At 32.1% G+C, this 21,592-nt stretch overlaps 1 protein-coding gene across 2 annotated transcripts in view; it reads left to right on the top strand.

Annotated features, from left to right (window-relative positions):
* The first annotated feature begins 880 nt into the window (after positions 1 to 880).
* LOC126887788 (gastrula zinc finger protein xLCGF3.1-like) overlaps positions 881 to 21,592 on the top strand; it is a 46,255-nt gene continuing 25,543 nt past the window's right edge. Inside the window, exons 1-2 of one of the 2 annotated variants that reach the window (XM_050655605.1) lie at positions 967 to 1,241; positions 7,342 to 11,017. In XM_050655605.1, the coding sequence (XP_050511562.1) occupies positions 8,757 to 9,824 (1,068 nt within the window). In that variant the 5' untranslated portion in view covers positions 967 to 1,241; positions 7,342 to 8,756 and the 3' untranslated portion in view covers positions 9,825 to 11,017. Of the gene's footprint in view, positions 1,242 to 7,341; positions 11,018 to 21,592 lie in introns of those variants that run through there. The other variant, XM_050655604.1, reaches the window with a different exon arrangement.

The raw sequence follows: 21,592 nt of genomic DNA, 5'->3' as shown, positions 1-21,592 counted from the left end.
TATATTGTTCTTGTCGCACTTAAAATGCCCGTTCGAAAAGTCCTTTATCTTCTTCTTTTACGTTGAACTCTTAATCCGGCTCGAAGGACCATGACTTTGACTGAGTTAGCGCGATAAATAACTTGGATAAGATGCTGGTTAAGTGATTACAACGTGTGAAAGATATTGACTTTAGTAGCTCTGACACTAAAATTAAACAGTAAAATATAAGATAAGTCCGTTACACTTTGAACTGTCAAAAGTTTTGATAAACACGACACGACCAACTTTGAAGAGATATGCACGCTAAGATGGATTGTTTCACCATATGACTCGGCCGTGGTGATTGAAGACGAACGTTTTTACGAACCTTTTCTTGGGCGAATGTGCTTTGCGACTGACTTTATTGTATGATGATAATATGTGGATATATTGGTATAAAACTACCACGTTGCCACGTCATAAAAGGCAAAAATAAAAGAATAAGAGGGCATAAACAGGTTAATTAAGTGATATCGGCGATATTTTGTGTGTTTCTGTGTTATTCCTTTAATTTTTAGATTTTTAGTATGCTTTTATATAAAAAGCAGTTGTTTTTAGAACTCTTTAGCGACGTATTAATATAATATAATATTTATTACCGTTGAAGGCCGACATGATCAACCAAAAAAGAATATGTATTTGTTTATTCTTCTAGTTATTCTACTTTCTTGGGTCTTACTTTCTCTGTCTTTTTAGTTTACTCCTCTTGGTTAAAAAATAAACTATAGTACCGCGTATGCTTAGAAAGCTAGGGTCTGCAATCTGCAATCAGCTTGTGCTTGTAGTCGGTTCGGTTATAATCCTTGACGCTGTGCGGACATGTAAAAGTGTCGAAGTCGAAGCGAAGTAAAGCGATAAGACAAATGACAATGACAAATAAATGACAATCAGCTACAGCTTGTGCTTGTGCTTGTTTGTGAATTTGTTGTTTGTTTTGCAAATGTTGCAAATTTAAGTAAATGTGTTAATTAATTTCTACAAAAACCAATCAAATCAAATGGAAGTTAAACAAGAAGTTATGGAAGAGACGTGTAAAATAGAAGTAGATAATAATGAGTTGAATGATGTTCTTCTGGATACCTTTAAATCTGAGATTAAGGAAGAGCCTCAAAGTGAAACTACACACCATTCATTTGATTATTTAAACTCGGAGGAATATCCCTTGAAGACAGACGTAAAACAGGATGAAGATAAACTGTGTCCCCTTGAAGTTAAACAAAGTAAGTAATTAATATCTAATCTTTAACCTAAACGCATCATAATAATATCAAATTATAACATTGATAAATTAGTAGATTATTTACTAATTTACCATAGATTAAAAATTTTAATTATATTAGCCAAAAAGTTATTAGAAGAAAAAGTCTTGAAAAATGTGCGTGTTGTCGCTTACGATGTTTTGTCAAAAACCCGTCGATATTTTCCTTTTTCCTTGCACCATTTTTAAACCATTTACATGTTGACCGTTGAAGCCTCACAGACCCTCACTTTTTTGTCGTTTAATAGGACATTGTAAGCCTTTGAACTAATTGAATGATTACCAAATCTTTATTGTAAGGTGTACTAAGATAGGAGCCTACATTTTGATATGTAACCTAATCTCTCTGGCGAATTTTGCGCACTTACTCATAAAATTTTCTTAGCGGTGATTCCCTATAATCTTCATTTATTTTTTCTGAAGATTTATATAAACATTTATTGCATGGTGGTTTTAGTGTTTTTGCTAACCTGCGTAATCTTGACAAATAGCTCTGCCCTCTTTCAATCTTATGTTTCTTTACATTTCTCTTTCACTTCTCTGAATGAATCGTTCTTTTTCTAGAAGTTTTTTCATGTAGACTAGGATCTATCATTTGTACTCCACACATCTCATTTGGCTCATCAGTGTAGCTCAAATCATCAACTTGGGTGGAAAGTGCCTTCAATTCATCTAGCTAGTGTATGCGGATATTCATTTTCGTGAACAACATTTTTTAGTAAACAATAGAACAAACTTGATCATGTGTCAGCTAAATGTAATCAGGATCCTCATCTCTATCATCTAAATCTTCTGAGTCAGTTGAATTACCTAAACCCTTGAAAATACTGGGAAGTGTCTTCTGCAGGATATTCCGCTGTGGATTGTAGATGTAGCTGTTGCTACAAGTCTCTGACAGTGTGGCATTGGCGAGATATCTCAGTGTCGCTGTGACGTTGAAAATAATTTGAAGTTATGATGTCGTTCAACACTGAAATATCTCACTGTTGTTGTTTTCACTGTGTATGAACTTTAAAAGGGATACACAGTGGTTTCATCATTGCAGAGCCAAATTTTGTGTAGTTAGAGTATAGCCCGAAATAAACAGTACTGAAACTGAAACATGGGTTTCTCTTTCTGCACGCTGGCATACCCAAATTAACTTTTATAGACCTGCCAAGTAATTCTTAACAATTATTAATAATTAGTAATTAGTAATTGTTAAGAATTAATTGTATTAGTAATTAGTAATTGTATTGTAATTAGTAATTGTTAAGAATTAAGTAAGTATTAATAATTAGTAATTGTTAAGAATTACTTGGCAGGTCTATACAAGTTAAATTGGGTATGACAGCGTGCAGAAAGAGAAACCTATGTTTCAGTTTCAGTACTGTTTATTTCGGGGTATACTGTACATATCTCAATGTTACCAGTACAGAGTGTAAGAAATTCTACGTAAATAGCGTATTTAAAAAAACATTGGTATTTTTGAACTTATCCCTCAAGAAGAAATAGGAAAAAAGAAAAATGGGATATAGGTCAACTCTCCATACCCACATGCACAGTTAGACTTGAACCAAGGTCTGGGGAGAGTGGAACTTTGCAAAACTGTATAGGTTAATAGTCCAGAAAGCCCCTGCGCATCCGCTAGGAAAAATATTCTGATTCGGATTTTTTGCAAAATCTTACTCAAAAAGGACTCCTTCTAACAAATTTGCATGTTGCCAGGACCAAAAGGTGGTAAAAAATTTTTTAAACGTTTTTTTTTTGTTTTTTTCCTAAAATTATTTTTTTTTGCATAGATAAAAGTTTTTTTAGGTTTTTTGGATCATTTCAAACAGAAAAGATCTTGAGTGACTTTTCTCTAAAAATGATAGTTTTTGACATATAAGCGATTAAAAATTGAAAAATTGCGAAATCGGCCATTTTTAACCCTCAAAAACTATGTGAAAAACTGAAAACTTGAATATTGCCAAAGTAGGTAGATATTCTTTAAACATCGATTAATGAAATCCCGAAGAGTGTTTTGCAATACAATATTCAAAACTCCTTTGTTTTTTAATTGCTAATCAAGCGTGCGCGACACTATTTTCCACCGACAGTATGGTGCAAATGAAAGGAATAAATTCGTTATTTTGTAAACCGACTTTAAAGAAAATTCCCGAAACAGGTCGTTTTTTATTTTTAAGTTATGATATTGTGGCATATATGGTATACTAGTGACGTCATCCATCTGGGCGTGATGACGTAATCGATTATTTTTTAAAATGAGAATAGGGGTCGTGTGCTAGCTCATTTGAAAGGTTCTTCAATTCTCTATTCAGTAATATAAACATTTACATAATTGTTTATACAGGGTGTCCAAAAATGTTTTATTAAATTAAATTATTTGACAAAAAACTAAGTAGAAGGACAGCCTGTATAAATAATTATGTAAATGTTTACATTGCTGAATAGAGAATTAAAGAACCTTTCAAATGAGCTACCACACGACCCCTATTCTCATTTAAAAAAAATCATCGATTACGTCATCACGCCCAGACGGATGACGTCACTAGTATACCATATATGCCACAATATCATAACTTAAAAATAAAAATCGACCTGTTTCGGGATTTTTCCTTAAAGTCGCCGGTTTACGAAATAACGAATTTATTCCTTTCATTTGCACCATACTGTCGGTGGAAAATAGTGTCGCGCACGCTTGATTAGCAATTAAAAAACAAAGGAGTTTTGAATATTGTATTGCAAAAAACTCTTCGGGATTTCATCAATCGATGTTTAAGGAATATCTACCTACCTTGGCAACATTCAAATTTTCAGTTTTTCACATAGTTTTTGAGGGTTAAAAATGGCCGATTTCGCAATTTTTCAATTTTTAATCGCTTATATGTCAAAAACTGTTCTGAACCAAGGCCAGAATAAAATAAAAAAAAAATGTCAAAAACTATCATTTTTAGAGAAAAGTCACTAAAGACCTTTTCTGTTTGGAATGATCCAAAAAACCTAAAAAAACTTTTTTACATGCAAACAAATTAATTTTAGAAAAAAAAAAAAACGTTTAAAAAATTTTTGACCACCTTTTGGTCCTGGCAACATGCAAATTTGTTAAAAGGAGTCCTTTTTGAGTAAGATTTTGCAAAAAATCCGAATCAGAATATTTTTCCTAGCGGATGCGCAGTGGCTTTCTGGACTATAATCTATCCGTTGTATTTTTATAATTATTTTTGTTTTGTAATTTCATATACCTACCTTAGTATTTTATTAGGTAATATTATACAGGGTGAGGCAGATAAAGGGCCCATTAAAAATATCTCGAGAACTAAAGGTAAGAAAATCATTAAAATTGGAATACGGGGGTTTTGAGGTGTGATCTATTTAATGAAAATATTTTGGTCTCTGCTACTTCCGGTTATACCGGAAGTTGATTGTAACTTTGTTTTTTTTTAAATGGGACACCCTGTATATTTTTACATTTTGTATTTTCCCCAATTTCTTCTTTCTTTAAATATAAGGTTTTGTAATATTATACAGGGTAGGTTAAAAGATAATAGCGTTTTCTTATTAATTTCGTAGCAACATTCACACCCTGTAGGATTGTAGTAGTTTGACATAATAAACTCTATTTATGTTCAAATGATTTTTAATATAGTCTGCTATTGTTAGGAATTATTGGTATAGTTAAATTTTTCATTTTAGTATACAGGGTTAGTCGAAACTCGGAATGAGTATTTTCTGAGTTTTCTTAAATGGAACACCCTGTATTTTAGTACTGTAATGAAATGTTATTTTATGGTACTTTTTTTATTTTATAAGTATTCCCTATACCTAATTGCTTTAAGTTGTGAGTAATTGGTGATTCAAGCTAAACATTAATTGCAACACAAAATATGTGAAATTGTATTAGGTTGGCCGTGAAAATATTTAATCACAAATATTTTTTTGGAAATAAATACATATTAATCTAGACTCTAGACTGATACTTAAAATTGCCAATAATAATTGAGCTATCAAAATACCTTCGAAGTTAAGATTATTGGTGCGATTCACAATTAAGTATTTAAACACCCCGTATTTAAACAGTTCTTATATTGGTGGAGATACGTAGATGATATACTAGTATGCTTTACGTTTACAGGAACTAACAGACAACTTGACCAATTTCTATCATACATTAATTCACTTCATAGTAATATTGAGTTTACAATAGACACAGAACAGAATAATTCCATAAACTTTCTAGATGTAACGATTACCAGACTACACAACAAACATGAGTTCTCCGTATATCATAAACCTACCCATACTGACACAACCATACACAATTCATCATCCCATCCTACACAACACAAATTAGCAGCGTACCATAGCATGATACATAGACTGACAGAAATTCCCATGACAAAAAATAACTTCGAGATAGAACTAAACATCATTAAACAAATAGCAGTAAACAATGGCTATAACGAACAAACAGTTAACAAAATTTTAAACCAAAAACTCCATAAGAAAGCCCTGAAATTAGTGTATCCACCACCACAGAAAGAACCCAGTACCTTCTGTTCTCTAGCATACTGGCAAGATAACAACAAAAATAGCCAGATACATAAAAAAGAAAGGAATAACACCAGCTTTCAAAACTAACAACAACTTAAGTAAATATATTAAGAACAATAAAAGCCGAAAGAGAAAGCAACTACAGAGTGGTGTGTACAAACTAACTTGTGGTGACTGTCTGAAAACTTACATCGGTCAAACTGGCAGAACCTTTGACAAACGGATAGCAGAATACAAAAGGGCTTTCAACAATAGAAAAACAGACACCTCTACATACGCGCTTCACCTTCTAGTTTCTAGATCATTCATTCTTTTAATGAACAGTTTCAAATTCTGCATATTCAAAATAAAGGCCTTAAGCTATCTTTATTAGAATCTATGGAAATTAATAAATTGAAAAATATAGATATAATTCTGAATGACCAACTCGAGACAAACAGCTCCCCACTCCTCAACCTCTTCAGTTAAAGACTTTAAATAGGCAAACCATTGTAAACTAAATCACTTGAGAAAGGCACTCTGCCGAAACAGCTGTAGTCACTTACTTATTTTTTATGTTTTTTTTCGCAATTATGTATCAAGGATGACACTTTTTAAAATTTTTAACGAATCCTATATTGTAGGAAATTTAATTACCCAACTTTTATGTCGGTGTAATTTTTCTCAGAAGTGAATACATTGAAAGTTAAAATCAAAAAACGAAGAAAATAATCGAAGTTTTTCTTCATTTTTTGACATTTTGATTATTTAAACAATGTTCCGGAACTTTTTGAGTGGAAGGATAACTCAATTATTATTTCCAAAGAATTTTCAAAATATCTATTAGACAAGTTCATTAAAAATTATCCATCATTCTTTAATCAAATAAAATAAGAAAATGGATTAACAGTTTTATATGCTGATCTAAATATTTTAGGAAGGTGGGATAAGTTACAAAATATGTTTAATTTTATATACATACTGCAACTCATATACAGGTATAACAAACTGTTCCCGAATTTAATAAATTATTGTGCTCAAATGTGGGCACATTCTGCCTCAGATGAACAAAATTTCTCTTGTCTCAAAAGAGTCAAAACGTATTGTCGAAACACCATGAAACAAGAGAGAATGTCAAACTTGTCTCAAATGTCAATAGAAAAAAACTTTTAAAACCTCTCCAAAACAATAATAAATTTTTCAATGACGTTATAACCCATTTTGCTACTTCGAAACAACATAGACTAGAGTAAATTTATAAACAGGTTTACAAAAAAAACAAACAAAATAAAAAAAACAACAAAAACCAAAAATCTTCTATGAAATTGAAGCCTTTTAATTAGATGCCATACCTATCTGAGGAGACGAAACCTTGCCGACCCTGTCCCTAAAGCCACGAGCCACCACTGATACAGAGCCGTATTGACATTGTATTACTAAAGCAATATGTTTTGTTGATTAAGAAATAGGTCCGTAAAACTAAATTACAATTTTTTGTTTTTCCTTTCGTTGCTTAATACCATTTTAATGGATAACTACGATTTTAGGTTTCATATGTGAAGATACACCAACTGATGAATGCAACGAATTAAAAGATCACGTTTTAAGTAAGCAAGTGACTCAATGTACAACTGCCGTAAAGAAAGTGAATGCTGTAGAAAGACGTTTTGTATGTGAAATATGCACCAAAAAGTTTTCACACAGACCTCACTTAAAAGTTCACATGATGACGCACACTGGGGAAAAACCTTTTGGATGTGTAGTATGTTTCAAACAGTTTTCACAAAATTCTAATTTAAAAAGCCATATGTCAACCCATTCTCAAGAAAAACAATTTGAATGTGAAATATGCACCAAACAGTTTTCAGGAAGTACTAATTTAAAATTACATAATATGAGGGTGCATACTGGTGAAAAACCTTTTGCATGCGAAATATGCAACAAACAGTTTTCACGAATTGAAAATTTAACGAGACATTCGAGAGTACACAATGGAGGAAAACTATTTTCATGTGAAATATGCAACAAAGAGTTTTTAAGAAGTACTTATTTAAAATTACATATGAGAGTGCATACTGGTGAAAAACCATTTAGATGTGGAATATGCACCAAACAGTTTTCATATAATTCTTCTTTAAAAACACATACGAAGATACACTCTGGGGAAAAACAATTTGAATGTGAAATATGTACCAAACAGTTTTCAGGAAGTAGTAATTTAAAATTACATATGAGAGTGCATACTGGGGAAAAACCTTTTGCATGCGAAATGTGCACCAGACGGTTTTCAAGAAGTGAAAATTTAAAATTACATATGTACAATTTTCACAAAACACTCATTTAAAAAAACATAATATGTTGACATATTATGTCAACGCATTCTCAAGGAAAACTATTTAGATGTGAAATATGCTCTAAACTGTTTTCACGCACTTCCCCTTTAAAACTGCATATAGTATGTCAATTTTAAAACTTACAATGGGCTATATCTCACGAACAAAAGCTGATATCGAAAAATGCTTAAAACCGTTTCTAGGAAAGTACGGGGAAACTAAAATGACATGAAAGAGAACTCACCCCCATCAACCCCCTAGGAACCACCCACCACAACCAAAAAATTTTAAATTGCAAACCCCTACTTGTGATACATCATTTAAAAGACTATAAAAAATGCTATCCAATGCTATAAATAATATTTATACAGGGTGTTAATATCAGGCGGCTTACTATGACTTTTATATTTGTAATGTTATCTCCCTGACTATTATTTTGAATGATAAATGTCCGTCGGTACATTTTTTTGTATAAAAACTTAATTTGCCGTTTTTGCAAAACAAGTTAAAAACATCTGTTTTTTGGTTTCTGTCAGATTCAATAATTTTTGGTTTATTTGAGACCTTTAAATGTCATTAGTTTTCATCATTTGTACGATTGGTACTGTCATTAAGTTGTAGTTGTCACGATGGTTTACACTTACAGTATACCTGAACGCGTGGAGATCATTTTCATATTTGCGTCCCAGAACCAGTGTTATTTACGAATAGCTCAAATATTTAATGAAAGGCATCTGGACAAAAATTTAAGTCACGTGTACGTCCGCGATTTAGTTGAAAAGTTTAGAGAAACGGGAAGAGTGCAAAATAAAAAAAGGGATGCCGCAAGATTACTGAATGAAGCATCCCAAATTGAGGTCCTTGGAAATTTTACAATAGAGCCTATTGCATCAACACGTCAAGTATCTGCAATGACAGGACTTTCACATGAGTCGGTTAGAAAGGTGTTGAAATTACATAACTTTCACCCGTACAAAACACAAATTCTTCAAGAACTAGGCGATGATGATCCAGACCGACGAATTGAGTTTTGTGAACTCATGACTGAAAGAATTCGCGTTGAACCGCGATGGTTAAAAAATATTTGTTCCACTGATGAATGTACTTTTATGCTGAATGGTAATGTAAATAAACAAAACTGTCGGTACTGGAGTGATGCGAACGCGCATCGATTCAGAGAAGGTCACACTCAATATCCTGAAAAAGTGAATGTTTGGGCAGGAATATTAGGCGATGCTATAATTGGCCCCTTGTTCATACCAGGCAATTTAAGTGGCGACATTTATCTCGATATGCTGAAAAACACCATCGAACCTTTAATTGTGCATGAATTAGAGAACCAAAGGGACGACCAAGGCAACCTAGCTCTAGACGAAGATTTGCTGCACTTCCAAGAAGCACCTCCTCACTATGCAGCTCCAGTTAGGCACTGGTTAGATACTAATTATCCGAACAAATGGATTGGAAGGAGAGGTCCTATTGAGTGGCCACCGAGATCACCAGACTTACCGCCACCTGACTTTTTTCTATGGGGTTACCTCAAGTCAGTTGTTAATATAAAATATAAAACTCAACCTGCGTCACTTGAGGAATTGCGAGAAAGAATTACGCAAGGCTGTATTATTGTTTACAAAACAACGGAAGCCACTTTGAACATTTATGTAATTGACATTTTTAACAAATTTGTAGTTCAATAAAAGCCTTATTAAATTTTTCATTTAAGCCAAAGTTTCACAATTATTGCTTCACCCTGTATAATTATTATTTATACCATTGGATAGAATTTTTTATACTCTTTTCAATGATGTATCACAAGTAGGGGTTCGCAATTTAAACTTTTTTGGTTGTGTTGGTTGGGCCCTAGGGGGTTGATGGGGGTGAGTTCTCTTTCATGTCATTTTAGTTCCGCCTTACTATCCTAGAAACGGTTTCAAACATTTTTCGATATCAGCTTTTTGTCGTGAGATATATCCCATTGTAAGTTTTAAAATTGACACACTGTATAAATATTCACACTGGAGAAAACCTATTTGTATGTGAAATATGCACCAAACAGTTTTCAACTAGTTCTTATTTAAAAGTTCATCTGAATGGGCATGCATACAGGACAAAGTCAATTTGAATGTGAAATATGTTCCAAACAGTTTTCGTACAGTTCTTCCTTAAAAGTAATCTGAAGATGCACACTGGAGAAAAACAACTTAATGAGAAATAAGCACGAGACAATTTTCAAGCAGTTCTTCTTTAAGAGCGGGGTATGGTTTGAAATATTTAATTTTTTTTATTATTTCAAATAAAAGTGCATACTTTCAAGAATACTCTCTGAAAATTTCAGATTGATCGGAGTAAAATTACCCGAGATGCAGAGTGTTGAGTATCCCTACCTTCGACCCGCTTTGCTGCGGCTTTGCGCCAGCACGCTTGAGCGTAGTGAGAAACGTTAAACAACTGTTCGCCTTCTCTTTTGTAGATTACTTCCCAATTCATAAAACATATTCCAATGTTCATCACTTTACGATTTGGCAGACAAATAGGAAGCTGAAGATGCAGTTGTCAAAACTTTAAACGCATTTTTCTCAAAACTGCTTTTTCAAATGCGGTGGACATTGTAACTGAAAAACTACTTGACCGATCTACCTGAAATTTTGCATAGATTTTCTTTAGACATTTCGTGAGGTAACAACGTCGAGATATTTTTCGTTTTGTGCTTATTTTTTGTTCAACAATATTAAATCTGTTGGTTTTCACAAAATTTTTATTAAAAATTTCGTATTTTTGACTTCTGAGTGATACTAAAAATTCAAAAATCATTAAAAATAAAAAAACTCGACGTTGTTACCTCGCGAAACTCATAAGCTAATTAAATCTTTTTGAATTTTTTATTTCGTATGTTCCAGTGATGAGTTCTGATGTCCACCGCAAAATCCATTTTTGTTTGAGCTGCCTGCCAAAATTTGTCACCAATGGCTTATTTTTCAATATTTTGGATTTAATTTTTTCCTAAATATTCTTCGAATTGTACTTAATATGTTTATTTAATTTAAAAATTAAAATAATTCTACCACAGCTTCGAAAAAAATTCACAAAAATGTGCTTGATATGTTGATTTCAAACCATACCCCCTCCCTTAAAACAACATATGGATATACATCATCATTTAAAGCAGTCATCATTTAAAGCATACGAAATAAGTCGGAAATTTACTAAACGCAACACAGAAATTGGGTATTAACCGATCACGGGTTATAGTATAAAATAATTACACTTTTATAAAAAGAACTTTTTATAAAAAACCTTTTTATTATTTATAGGAGAGAATATAAAATAATACGATATAAAATGTAGTCCATTCTTTCACGGTTTTTGCTCTAAATTTTAAAGAACCGCTTGGATTGACATGAAATTTGGCATACGCATAGCTTACATGTCAAAGAAAAAAAGTGATATTGTGCCGATGTGTGCTTTTGCCCTGGGGGTGAATTTCACCCCCTATTAGGGGTGAAAAAATATAAGTGTAAAATAAGTCCGGAAATGGATAAACTGACTAATTTTAAGTAACTTTTGTTCTATAGAGCTTTTTCGCCAAGTCAACACTTTTCGAGTTATTTGCGAGTGAATATGTTCATTTTTTCAATAAAATAACTACACTTTTAGACGGTTTTTCGCAAATAACTCAAAAAGCAAGTATCTTGTCGAAAAAAACGTTCTTAGCAAAAATATAGCCTCTAAAAAAGTAAAAAAAATGGTGTACGCGTTAGGTCTCTGGACCTCGTAAAACCAGAGTTGTATCCAATGAAAAATAGATTTATATTCACCAAAGGGCCTAGCCGGGTAAGATGGTGAAAAGTGCCCCCAGCTCGATTTAAATTCCATATAGGCCACTTTTTAGCACATATAGAGGAACTCACTTTCTGAAATTTTTAGCCCCCTAGGTGGTCACGTGACCCCCCTAGAGCCTAATTAGGCATTTTATGTTCTTATTTTTTATCTCAGCCGCATCAAGAGCTAGCCAAAAACGTTATTTAAAAAAGTTGTAAGTTTTAAAAATATGAAAATTTATTTTTTATTTTTTGGCGGGAAATTCGAATTTTTAGAACAATTTTAAACTTTTAAATAACTGAAAAAAAAACTAAGACACTCGTTTTTACGAAAATCAATTATAATGTGTATTTTTGCACAATCTTTTACGCTGAATTTTTTCAGATTTTTAAAATTGGTGAAACGTACCTTTAAAAATAAAAAACCGCGTTTTTTTGGTTTTTTTTTTTTCGTTTTTTGATACAATTTTATACATATTTTTCAAAAAAGGTAACACTGTCACTAGAATAGGTAAAAACTGAAAAATAATTGGGGTTTGCTTAATAAAAATTTTTTGTAACGCCATCGATTTTCAAGATACAGGGCGTTGAAGAAAACAAAATTTTACACATTTTTTACGATTTTGCTGAAACTACTGGCAACATTGTAATAAAACTTGGCGGGATTTAAGAGGTAGTTATTGTGCATGTTTTGACATACAATTAAGGATTTGATATTCATCATTGGCGCGCATAGGGGTAATGGTCTGAACTTTTTAAAGAGTAAAGATAGTACGCCACTGACATATTTCAAATTAACAATGGTTTTTGAATTTCTCGTTCAATTTGTGACAAAAAATGTATCTTCTTATTTTTTCATCCGACGCGCCATTTTTATTCAAAAAATAAAAGATCTTAACCCTTACAAAGTATTCGAACTTCTAGTACTTTCTACATCTACATAATAAACTCGTACATCCATTATTATCAAAATTAATTCGAATACTTTGTAAGCGTTAAGATATTTTATTTTTTGCAGCAAAACGGCGCGTCGTATGAAAAAATGGGAAGATAGATTTTTTATTGAAAATTGAACGAGGAATTCAAAAATGATTGTTAATTTGAAATATGTCAGTGGCGTACTATCTTTTTTTCTTTGAAAAGTTCAGACCATTACCCCTATGCGCGCCAATGATGAATATCAAATCCTTAGTTGTATGTCAAAACATGCACAATAACTACCTCTTAAAACCCGCCAAGTTTTATTACAATGTTGCCAGTAGTTTCGGCAAAATCGTAAAAAATATGTAAAATTTTGTTTTCTTCAACGCCCTGTATCTTGAAAATGGATATCGTTACAAAAAATTTTTATTAAGCAAACCCCAATTATTTTTCAGTTTTTTACCTATTCTAGTGACGGTGTTAAATTTTTTGAAAAATATGTATAAAATTGTATCAAAAAACGAAAAAAAAAAACCGAAAAAATGCGGTTTTTTATTTTTAACGGTACGTTTCACCAATTTTAAAAATCTGAAAAAATTAAGGGTGAAAGATTGTTCAAAAATACACATTATAATTCATTTTCGTAAAAACGAGTGTCTTAGTTTTTTTTTCAGAGGTATTTAAAAGTTTAAAATTGTTCTAAAAATTCGAATTTCCCGCCAAAAAAATAAAAAAAAAATTTTCATCTAGATCTTTTTGAAACTTACAACTTTTTTAAATAAAGTTTTTGGCTAGCTCTTGATGCGGCTGAGAGAAAAAATAAAAACATAAAAAGCCTAATTAGGCTCTAGGGGGGTCACGTGACCACCTAGGGGGCCAAAAATTTCAGAAAGTGAGTTCCTCTATATGTGCTAAAAAGTGGCCTATATGGAATTTAAATTGGGTTGGGGGCACTTTTCACCATCTTACCCGGCTAGGCCCTTTCAAATAGAATACTTCGAAGTGAAATATCCAAAAAATTAAGCACTTTTTGGGGAAAATTCATTATAACTTTTTTAAAGTGTTTTAAAAAAGCTGTTTTTATAAAAAGTTTTTAGCATTAAATTTAAGCAAGTTACGCTCAAAATAAAGTTGGTTGCTTTTGTTTTGGCAAAAAAAAAATCCGGAAGACCACCTCCTAATTAGCAACTTGAATGAAATTAATCGTTACCGCTGCACAAATTATTTTACTTTTGTTGTGTTTATATTATGATCTGTAAGTTTCATCGATTCAAAGTGCTTATTTTGGAAAAAATTTGGTTTTAAAGTAAAATTTTTAAAAATTTTAATTTTGAAAAATATGCTTTTTTTCAAAATAACTTAAAAATTGTTACAGATACCAAAAATCTCGAAAAACAAAAAAGTCGGCATTGCTTTTTCTGAATATCATGTATTTTTTTGTTTTTCTGTTAGACAAAAATTAATTGAGATTTGGTGTTTCTAAATTTGCATATATTCGTGATGAGTGACTCGTTCAACCCCTTTTAACTACAGCCCTTTCAAAAATAAGGACTGTGAACCGATGAAACTTACAGATCATATAAACAATACATACATGGGTCAAGAAACTTGTGAAGTCGTAACGATTAAGTTCATTTGAGATACTAATTAGGGGGTGATTTTCTCGATTTTTTTACCAAAAAAAAGGGACTAACTTCATTTTGAGCGTAACTTGTTTATTTTTGATGCTAGAAATTTTTTTTATAAAAGAAAAATGAAACAGTTTAATTAAGCTGTAATGGGTTTTCCCCGAAATGTACTTCATTTTTGGTTATTTCACGTTAAAGTATTCCATTTGAAATTTGACGAATATGAACCTATTTTTAATTAGCTATAACTCTGCTTCTACTAGGTATAGAAACGTGACATATACACCATTTTTTTAAATGTTTGACAGGCTATATTTTTGCTATGAATGTTTGTTCGACAAAATACGTACTATTTGAGTTATTTGCAAAAAACCGTCTAAAAGTGTGGTTATTTTGTTGAAAAATGAACATATTCACTGGCAAATAACTCGAAAAGTATTGACTTAGTGAAAAAACTCTATAGAACAAAAGTTACTTAAAATTAGTCAGTTTATCAATTTCCGGACTTACTTTGGACGAATACTTTTTCACCCCCAAGAGGGGGTGAAAAGCACCCCCGGGGCAAAAGCACATATCGGCACAATATCACTTTTTTTCTTTGACTTGTTAGCTATGTGTATGCCAAATTTCATGTCAATCCAAGCAGTTTTTTAAAATTTAGAGGTTTTGCAATATTTTACCGTTAAAGAACGGACTAATGCTTAAAATTCCAAAAATTACACTGTAATGAAAAAGTACTTTTTATAGTATCACGGTTTTGTTATTGTGTATTATAGGACAAAAGATGTTTCGAAAGAATAATAAACTTATAAGATATGAATTTTTAGTAGGTATATTTTGTTATTTATAATTATGATTCCAAAAATTACACTAGTAAAAAATAGTACTTTTTATAATACCACGGTTGTTTAAAATGGTATATATATATTTTTAAGTAAAATGATGTTGGATAATCGAGTACAATATAAAAATAAATAAGCACAATTATTGGCTAATACTCGTAAAGTGAATGTGAATTTAGTTGGAAATATATAAAATGATGAAGGGTCATCATTCCATACATTTCTGTGCAACTATATACACCGGTGTTTCGGCCTACTTGGGCCTCATCAGTATAGTGTAGCAAGTTAAAAAAGTTGTATGTTAACTTGTAAAAGGATTACTACAGGAGCAAGGTTACCATTTTTGGTCATATTGTTAGAAGACCCGCATATCGCAAGGCTACAACTAACACTGCCAAGGAGGTAAGGCTACCTGAGGAAATGAAAAGCCATAACATTATTAAATAAAATGATGTTGGATAATCGAGTGCAACATAAAAATAAATAAGCAAAATTATTGGCTAATACTCGTAAAGTGAATGTGAATTTAGTTGGAAATATATAAAATGATGAAGGATCATCATTCCATACATTTCTGTGCAACTATATACACCGGTGTTTCGGCCTACTTGGGCCTCATCAGTATAGTGTAGCAAGTTAAAAAAGTTGTATGTTAACTTGTAAAAGGATTACTACAGGAGCAAGGTTACCATTTTTGGTCATATTGTTAGAAGACCCGCATATCGCAAGGCTACAACTAACACTGCCAAGGAGGTAAGGCTACCTGAGGAAATGAAAAGCCATAACATTATTAAATAAAATGATGTTGGATAATCGAGTGCAACATAAAAATAAATAAGCAAAATTATTGGCTAATACTCATAAAGTGAATGTGAATTTAGTTGGAAATATATAAAATGATGAAGGGTCATCATTCCATACCTTTCTGTGCAACTATACAGGGTGAGGCAAATAAAGGGCCTATTAGAAATATTTCGAGAACTAATGGCAACAGAATAATGAAAATTGGAATAAAGGGGTTTTGCAGGATGATCTATTAAATGAAAATATTTTCATCTCTTTGCAACTTCCGGTTATAACTTCGTTTTTTTTAATGGGACACCCTGTATATTTTTACATTTTTGGATTCTCTACGATGTCTTCTTTCTTAAAATATGAGGTTTTGTAATATTATACAGGGTATTTTAAATGATAATTACGTTTTTTTTATTAAGTTCGTAGCAACATTCACACCCTGTAGAATTGTCGTAGTTTGACATCTAAAACTCTACTTACGTTCAAATGATTTTTAATATACTCTACTATTGTTAAGAATCATTAGTATAGCTAAATTTTTAATTTTAGTATACAGGGTTGGTCGAAACTCGGAATGACTATTTTCTGAGTTTTCTTAAATGGAACACCCTGTATTTTAGTATTGTAATGAAATGATATTTTATGGTACTTTTTTATTTCTTAAGCATTCCCTATACCTTAGTGCTTTAATTTGTGCTCAATTGTTAATCGCACCAACAATCTTAACTACGTAGGTATTTTGATAGCTAAACCAATATTGGTAATTTTAAGGATCAGTGTGGATTAATATGTATTTATTTCTGAAAAATTATTTGGGATTGAGTATTTTCATGGCCAACCTAATATTGAGGTATTTTTTGTTGCAATTAATGTTTAGCTTGAATCACCAATAACTCACAAATTAAAGCACTTAGGTATAGGGAATGCTTAAGAAATAAAAAAGTACCGGTAAATATCATTTCATTACAATACAAAAATACAGGGTGTTCCATTTAAGAAAACTCAGAAAATACTCATTCCGAGTTTCAACCAACCCTGTATACTAAAATTAAAAATTTAGCTATACTAATGATTCTTAACAATAGTAGAGTATATTAAAAATCATTTGAACGTAAGTAGAGTTTTAGATGTCAAACTATTACAATTCTACAGGGTGTGAATGTTGCTACGAAATTAATAAAAAGAACGTAATTATCTTTTAAAATACCCTGTATAATATTACAAAAGCTCATATTTTAAGGAAGAAGACATCGAAGAGAATCCAAAAATGTAAAAATATACAGGGTGTCCCATTAAAAAAAAACGAAGTGATAAGCAACTTCCGTTATAACCGGAAGTTGCAAAGAGATGAAAATATTTTCATTTAATAGATCATCCTTCAGAGTTGAGTAGTAGAAAGCGAGGAGGACGGTCACGGGCGTGTGTATGTCGTGTCTATGTGGTGTCGGCGATAAACAACTCGCAATCCGGGATTTATCACGAAAACCATTTAGATATTCGATGTAAATTGATTTAGGATTATTTAGTGTTGTGAATTTTGTTTTGTGTACAAAAACACAGAAGTATTTTGATTTAACATTTTGCGATCGGTAAGTGATTTTTAATTATTGCTGTTTTATAAATTTGACCTTGTTTAAAATTGGTGTCAAATTTTTCGTGCATAAATAATTGGAATTAAAACTTACTGTAAATAAGTAGCTGGTTTGCAAAACATTTATTTATTTTATAAATAATAATAAACAACATTCAGGTAGAAATAGAAATACGAGTATAATACAGACAAACAATTAATTATAATACCTAGTAATTTGTAATAGTAGAGGAATTGAAATTAAGATGACGGACAGCGGCAGCGATGCTTATGTATCAGAGGATGGTAAAAGGAAAGGAAATGAATTTGACGAAATCTTTAGCAAGAGCAGAAAAGTGTATCGATCTCCCGATAAAAAGAATGCTGGAGGTAGAGAGAATGAAATTACGGAAATGATTAAAACGCTAATAACTGATAATAAAAAGAAAGATAAGGAACTAGAGGATATAAAAAACATGGTAGGTGAGTTGGTAGGAGAAATGAAGGAACTCCGAAAAGAGAATAGCGAGTACAAAGAAAAGCTTAAACAAATAATTCAAGAAAATGAAAATTTAAAAAAGGAAATGATGAGTATGAAACAAAAAATGGACAAATTAGAGCTAACTTTAGAAGTCTGTCAGAAACAAAGAAAGAAAAATAATTTAATATTGAAGGGTTTGCCAGTAAGTACGTCTGATACGGAACAGCTTAAGAATGAAATAGGAAACTTTTTAAATAAAGAGCTACGAATAATGCAGAGTTAAATAAGGTACAAAAGATCAACGACAATATGTGCATTATTGAGTTTAATAAGTTTGAAGACAAACTAAGAGTAGGTACTAAAAGCAAAAAGTTTTCTAAGAAGTTATAAACAACACCGCGTATACATTGAATGCGATTTAACACTTAAAGATATTGATATGTAGAAAAACCTTAGACATATAGCAGCAAAAGAAAAGCCAAATGGCAAAAGAATAAAAATGGGTTATGGTTTTATCGTTATTGAAGACACCAAATGGAGATGGAACCATAATACGAATAATATAGAAATAGTCAGAGATAATGTAGCAGCAACTGGTTAAAAAAACTACTAGTTAATGCAAATTCGAGGATGGATATGGACACGAACGTGGCACAGGTTATGGACATGAGAGAATTTAACAAAATCGATACGAGTCTTGACAAAAATATAGAAAAACTAAACCATAAAGATACAAACAATGAAAGAACTATGAATGCAAAAAATGAAAAACAAAATAAGTATTGCAAAATTGGATTGTGGAATATACAAAGTCTAACTGGTAAAGAAGATGAACTTATTGATGAGTTTGAAAACACAAAAATGGATTTTTTAGCATTAACTGAAACAAAGAGAAAAGAAAGTGGATGTATTAAAATGAGAAATGAGCACTACATGATTTTTGGAGGTGTTAATGAGTCAGAACGTGCGAGGGCAGGAGTTGCCCTAATGGTTCACAGAAATGAGCATAAAAATATCACCAGATGGAAAAATATTTCGGAACGACTTCTTAGAATAGATCTCAGTAAAAACGAGAAGACAACAATTATTGTAGGGTATGGACCGTCGGAAAATGAAGCCAAGGAACTCAAAGATAGCTTCTGGGAACAATTGCAGGACGAAATGGACCAAATAAGTCATAAGGTCATAATAGTAGGCGATTTTAATGGGCGAGTAGGGTCAAGCAATGAATATGACTACCCTGTAGGACCATGTGGAGAAATAGTCAGGAATAATAATGGACAAAGAGTTATCGAGTTTTGCATCATGAATGATATGCAAGTTAGTAACACATTTTTTCAACACAAAGAGATTCATAAATACACACGAGTGATGGATTCGCGGAACGAAAAATCCGTTATTGACATAGTATTAGTACAGAACAGATATAAAAATGAAATAGCGGACGTTCGTGTTAAAAGAGGTTATGAGATCAGTTCAGATCATTTTCTCGTTGAAGCTAAAATAAAGACAAGGAGAGAACAGACATTTAATATTAAAAATGAAGAAAATCGCTATGAACAACCAAGTATTAAAGTATACAAACTTCAGTCTGAAAATATTGGAAAAGAATACTGTCGTAAATTAAATGAAGAAATACGAAAAACAAATTGGAAAAATGAGGAGGATATAGAAATATTATGGAATATTTTTAAGGAGCTGGTGTATGCAACTGGGAGTAAAGTATGTGGTGTAACGAAAGGAAGATATCTGAAAGGTACAGCTTGGTGGAATAATGACATAAAATTGGAAGTTTCGAAGAAGAAAAAATTGTGGAAAAAGTATATAAGTAATAAAAGTGAAGGTAATTATCAAGAATATAAGGAACAGAGAATAATGGTTAAAAATAAAATTAAAGAAGCTAGGAATCGTCAATGGGAAGAATTTGGAAATAAAATGGAAAGTGATAGGAAGGGTAACGCGAAGTTGCTCTATAGGACCCTAAAAAACCTAAGACAAAAGAAATCAAACGGAGTAACAGGTGGCAAGAACATTTTATGGAATTATTAATGGGAGACAACAACGAAATAGAAAATGACAGGGAGGAGTACAATTTAAATGAACAACAAGATAATGATGACATAACATACGAAGAATATAGGGAAGCAATTTTAAAATTAAAAAATGGCAAGGCTGCAGGACACGATAATATTAAGGCTGAGCTAATTAAATATATGGAAGGAGAAGGATTACAGTTACTATGGAAAATCATAAGGAGCTGCTGGCATACCGGATGCATACCTAGAGACTGGACTCTTGCCACTATTCTACCATTACACAAAAAAGGTGATAAACATAAGTGTTCTAACTACAGGGGAATATCATTGTTGGTAGTTGCTAGTAAAATCTACGAAATAATACTAGAGAAAAAGCTGCGAGAAAATATCGAGGCCACACTGGATGACAGCCAATGCGGCTTTAGGCCAGGGCGAGGTACAACCGATCTCATATTCACGGTGAGACAGTTATCAGAAAAAGCCCTACAACATAACAGTAAGTTGTTTCTATGTTTTGTGGACTTGGAAAAAGCATTTGATCGGGCGCCACGTAACAAGATCTGGGAAATATTAAACCGTAGAAATGTGAAACCGAAGTTAATCCAAGCAATAAAGAGTATATATAAATGTACACGTAATAATGTAAGAACGAAAAATCGCTCATCTCTAGCATTCTACACAAGGACAGGTGTAAGACAAGGTGGTGTTCTGAGTCCTTTGTTATTCATCACTCTAATGGACGAAATTGCAAAAGAATGCAGGGGTAAGGTTAAAAGAACTAGGGTAGGGGTGTATAAACTTCAACAAGTTCACGTGTCAGAGTTGATATATGCCGATGACCTGGTAATTGTGGCAAAATCAGAAAGAGACTTGCAAGTGAATGTAAATGTTTGGAATGAAGCCTTTAAGAAATTTGGGATGAAAATAAATATTGAAAAAACAGAAGCTTTAGTAATATCGAAAACTCAAGAAAATATAAATGTAAAGCTGAATAATGAGACCATTACACAAGTAGAGGACTTCAAGTATTTAGGATCAACAATGAATGGACAAGGAAATATAGAACCAGAAATAAACAGCAGGGTAATGAGTGCAACAAAATTGTAGTATGCGCTAAATAAAAGTTTTATTAGGAAGAAAGAAGTAAGCCTGAAAACAAAAATGAAAGTGTTCCAAACTGTATACGAGCCGGTGCTACTCTACGGTAGTGAAACGTGGACAATGAATGACAACATCCGTAGTAAAATTCAAGCATGCGAAATGCGATATTTACGTGCGGTATCCGGGGTGACAAGACGTGATCGTATAAGAAATGAAGACATACGTGAAAGGTGCGGTATTGGAAGGACCTTAGACAGACTTGAAACGAAACAG

The sequence above is a fragment of the Diabrotica virgifera genome, chromosome 7 (assembly GCF_917563875.1).
Source record: "Diabrotica virgifera virgifera chromosome 7, PGI_DIABVI_V3a".
Taxonomy (NCBI): domain Eukaryota; kingdom Metazoa; phylum Arthropoda; class Insecta; order Coleoptera; family Chrysomelidae; genus Diabrotica; species Diabrotica virgifera.
Note: the sequence above shows the minus strand (reverse complement) of the source record. Positions and strands in the feature narration are given on the sequence as shown.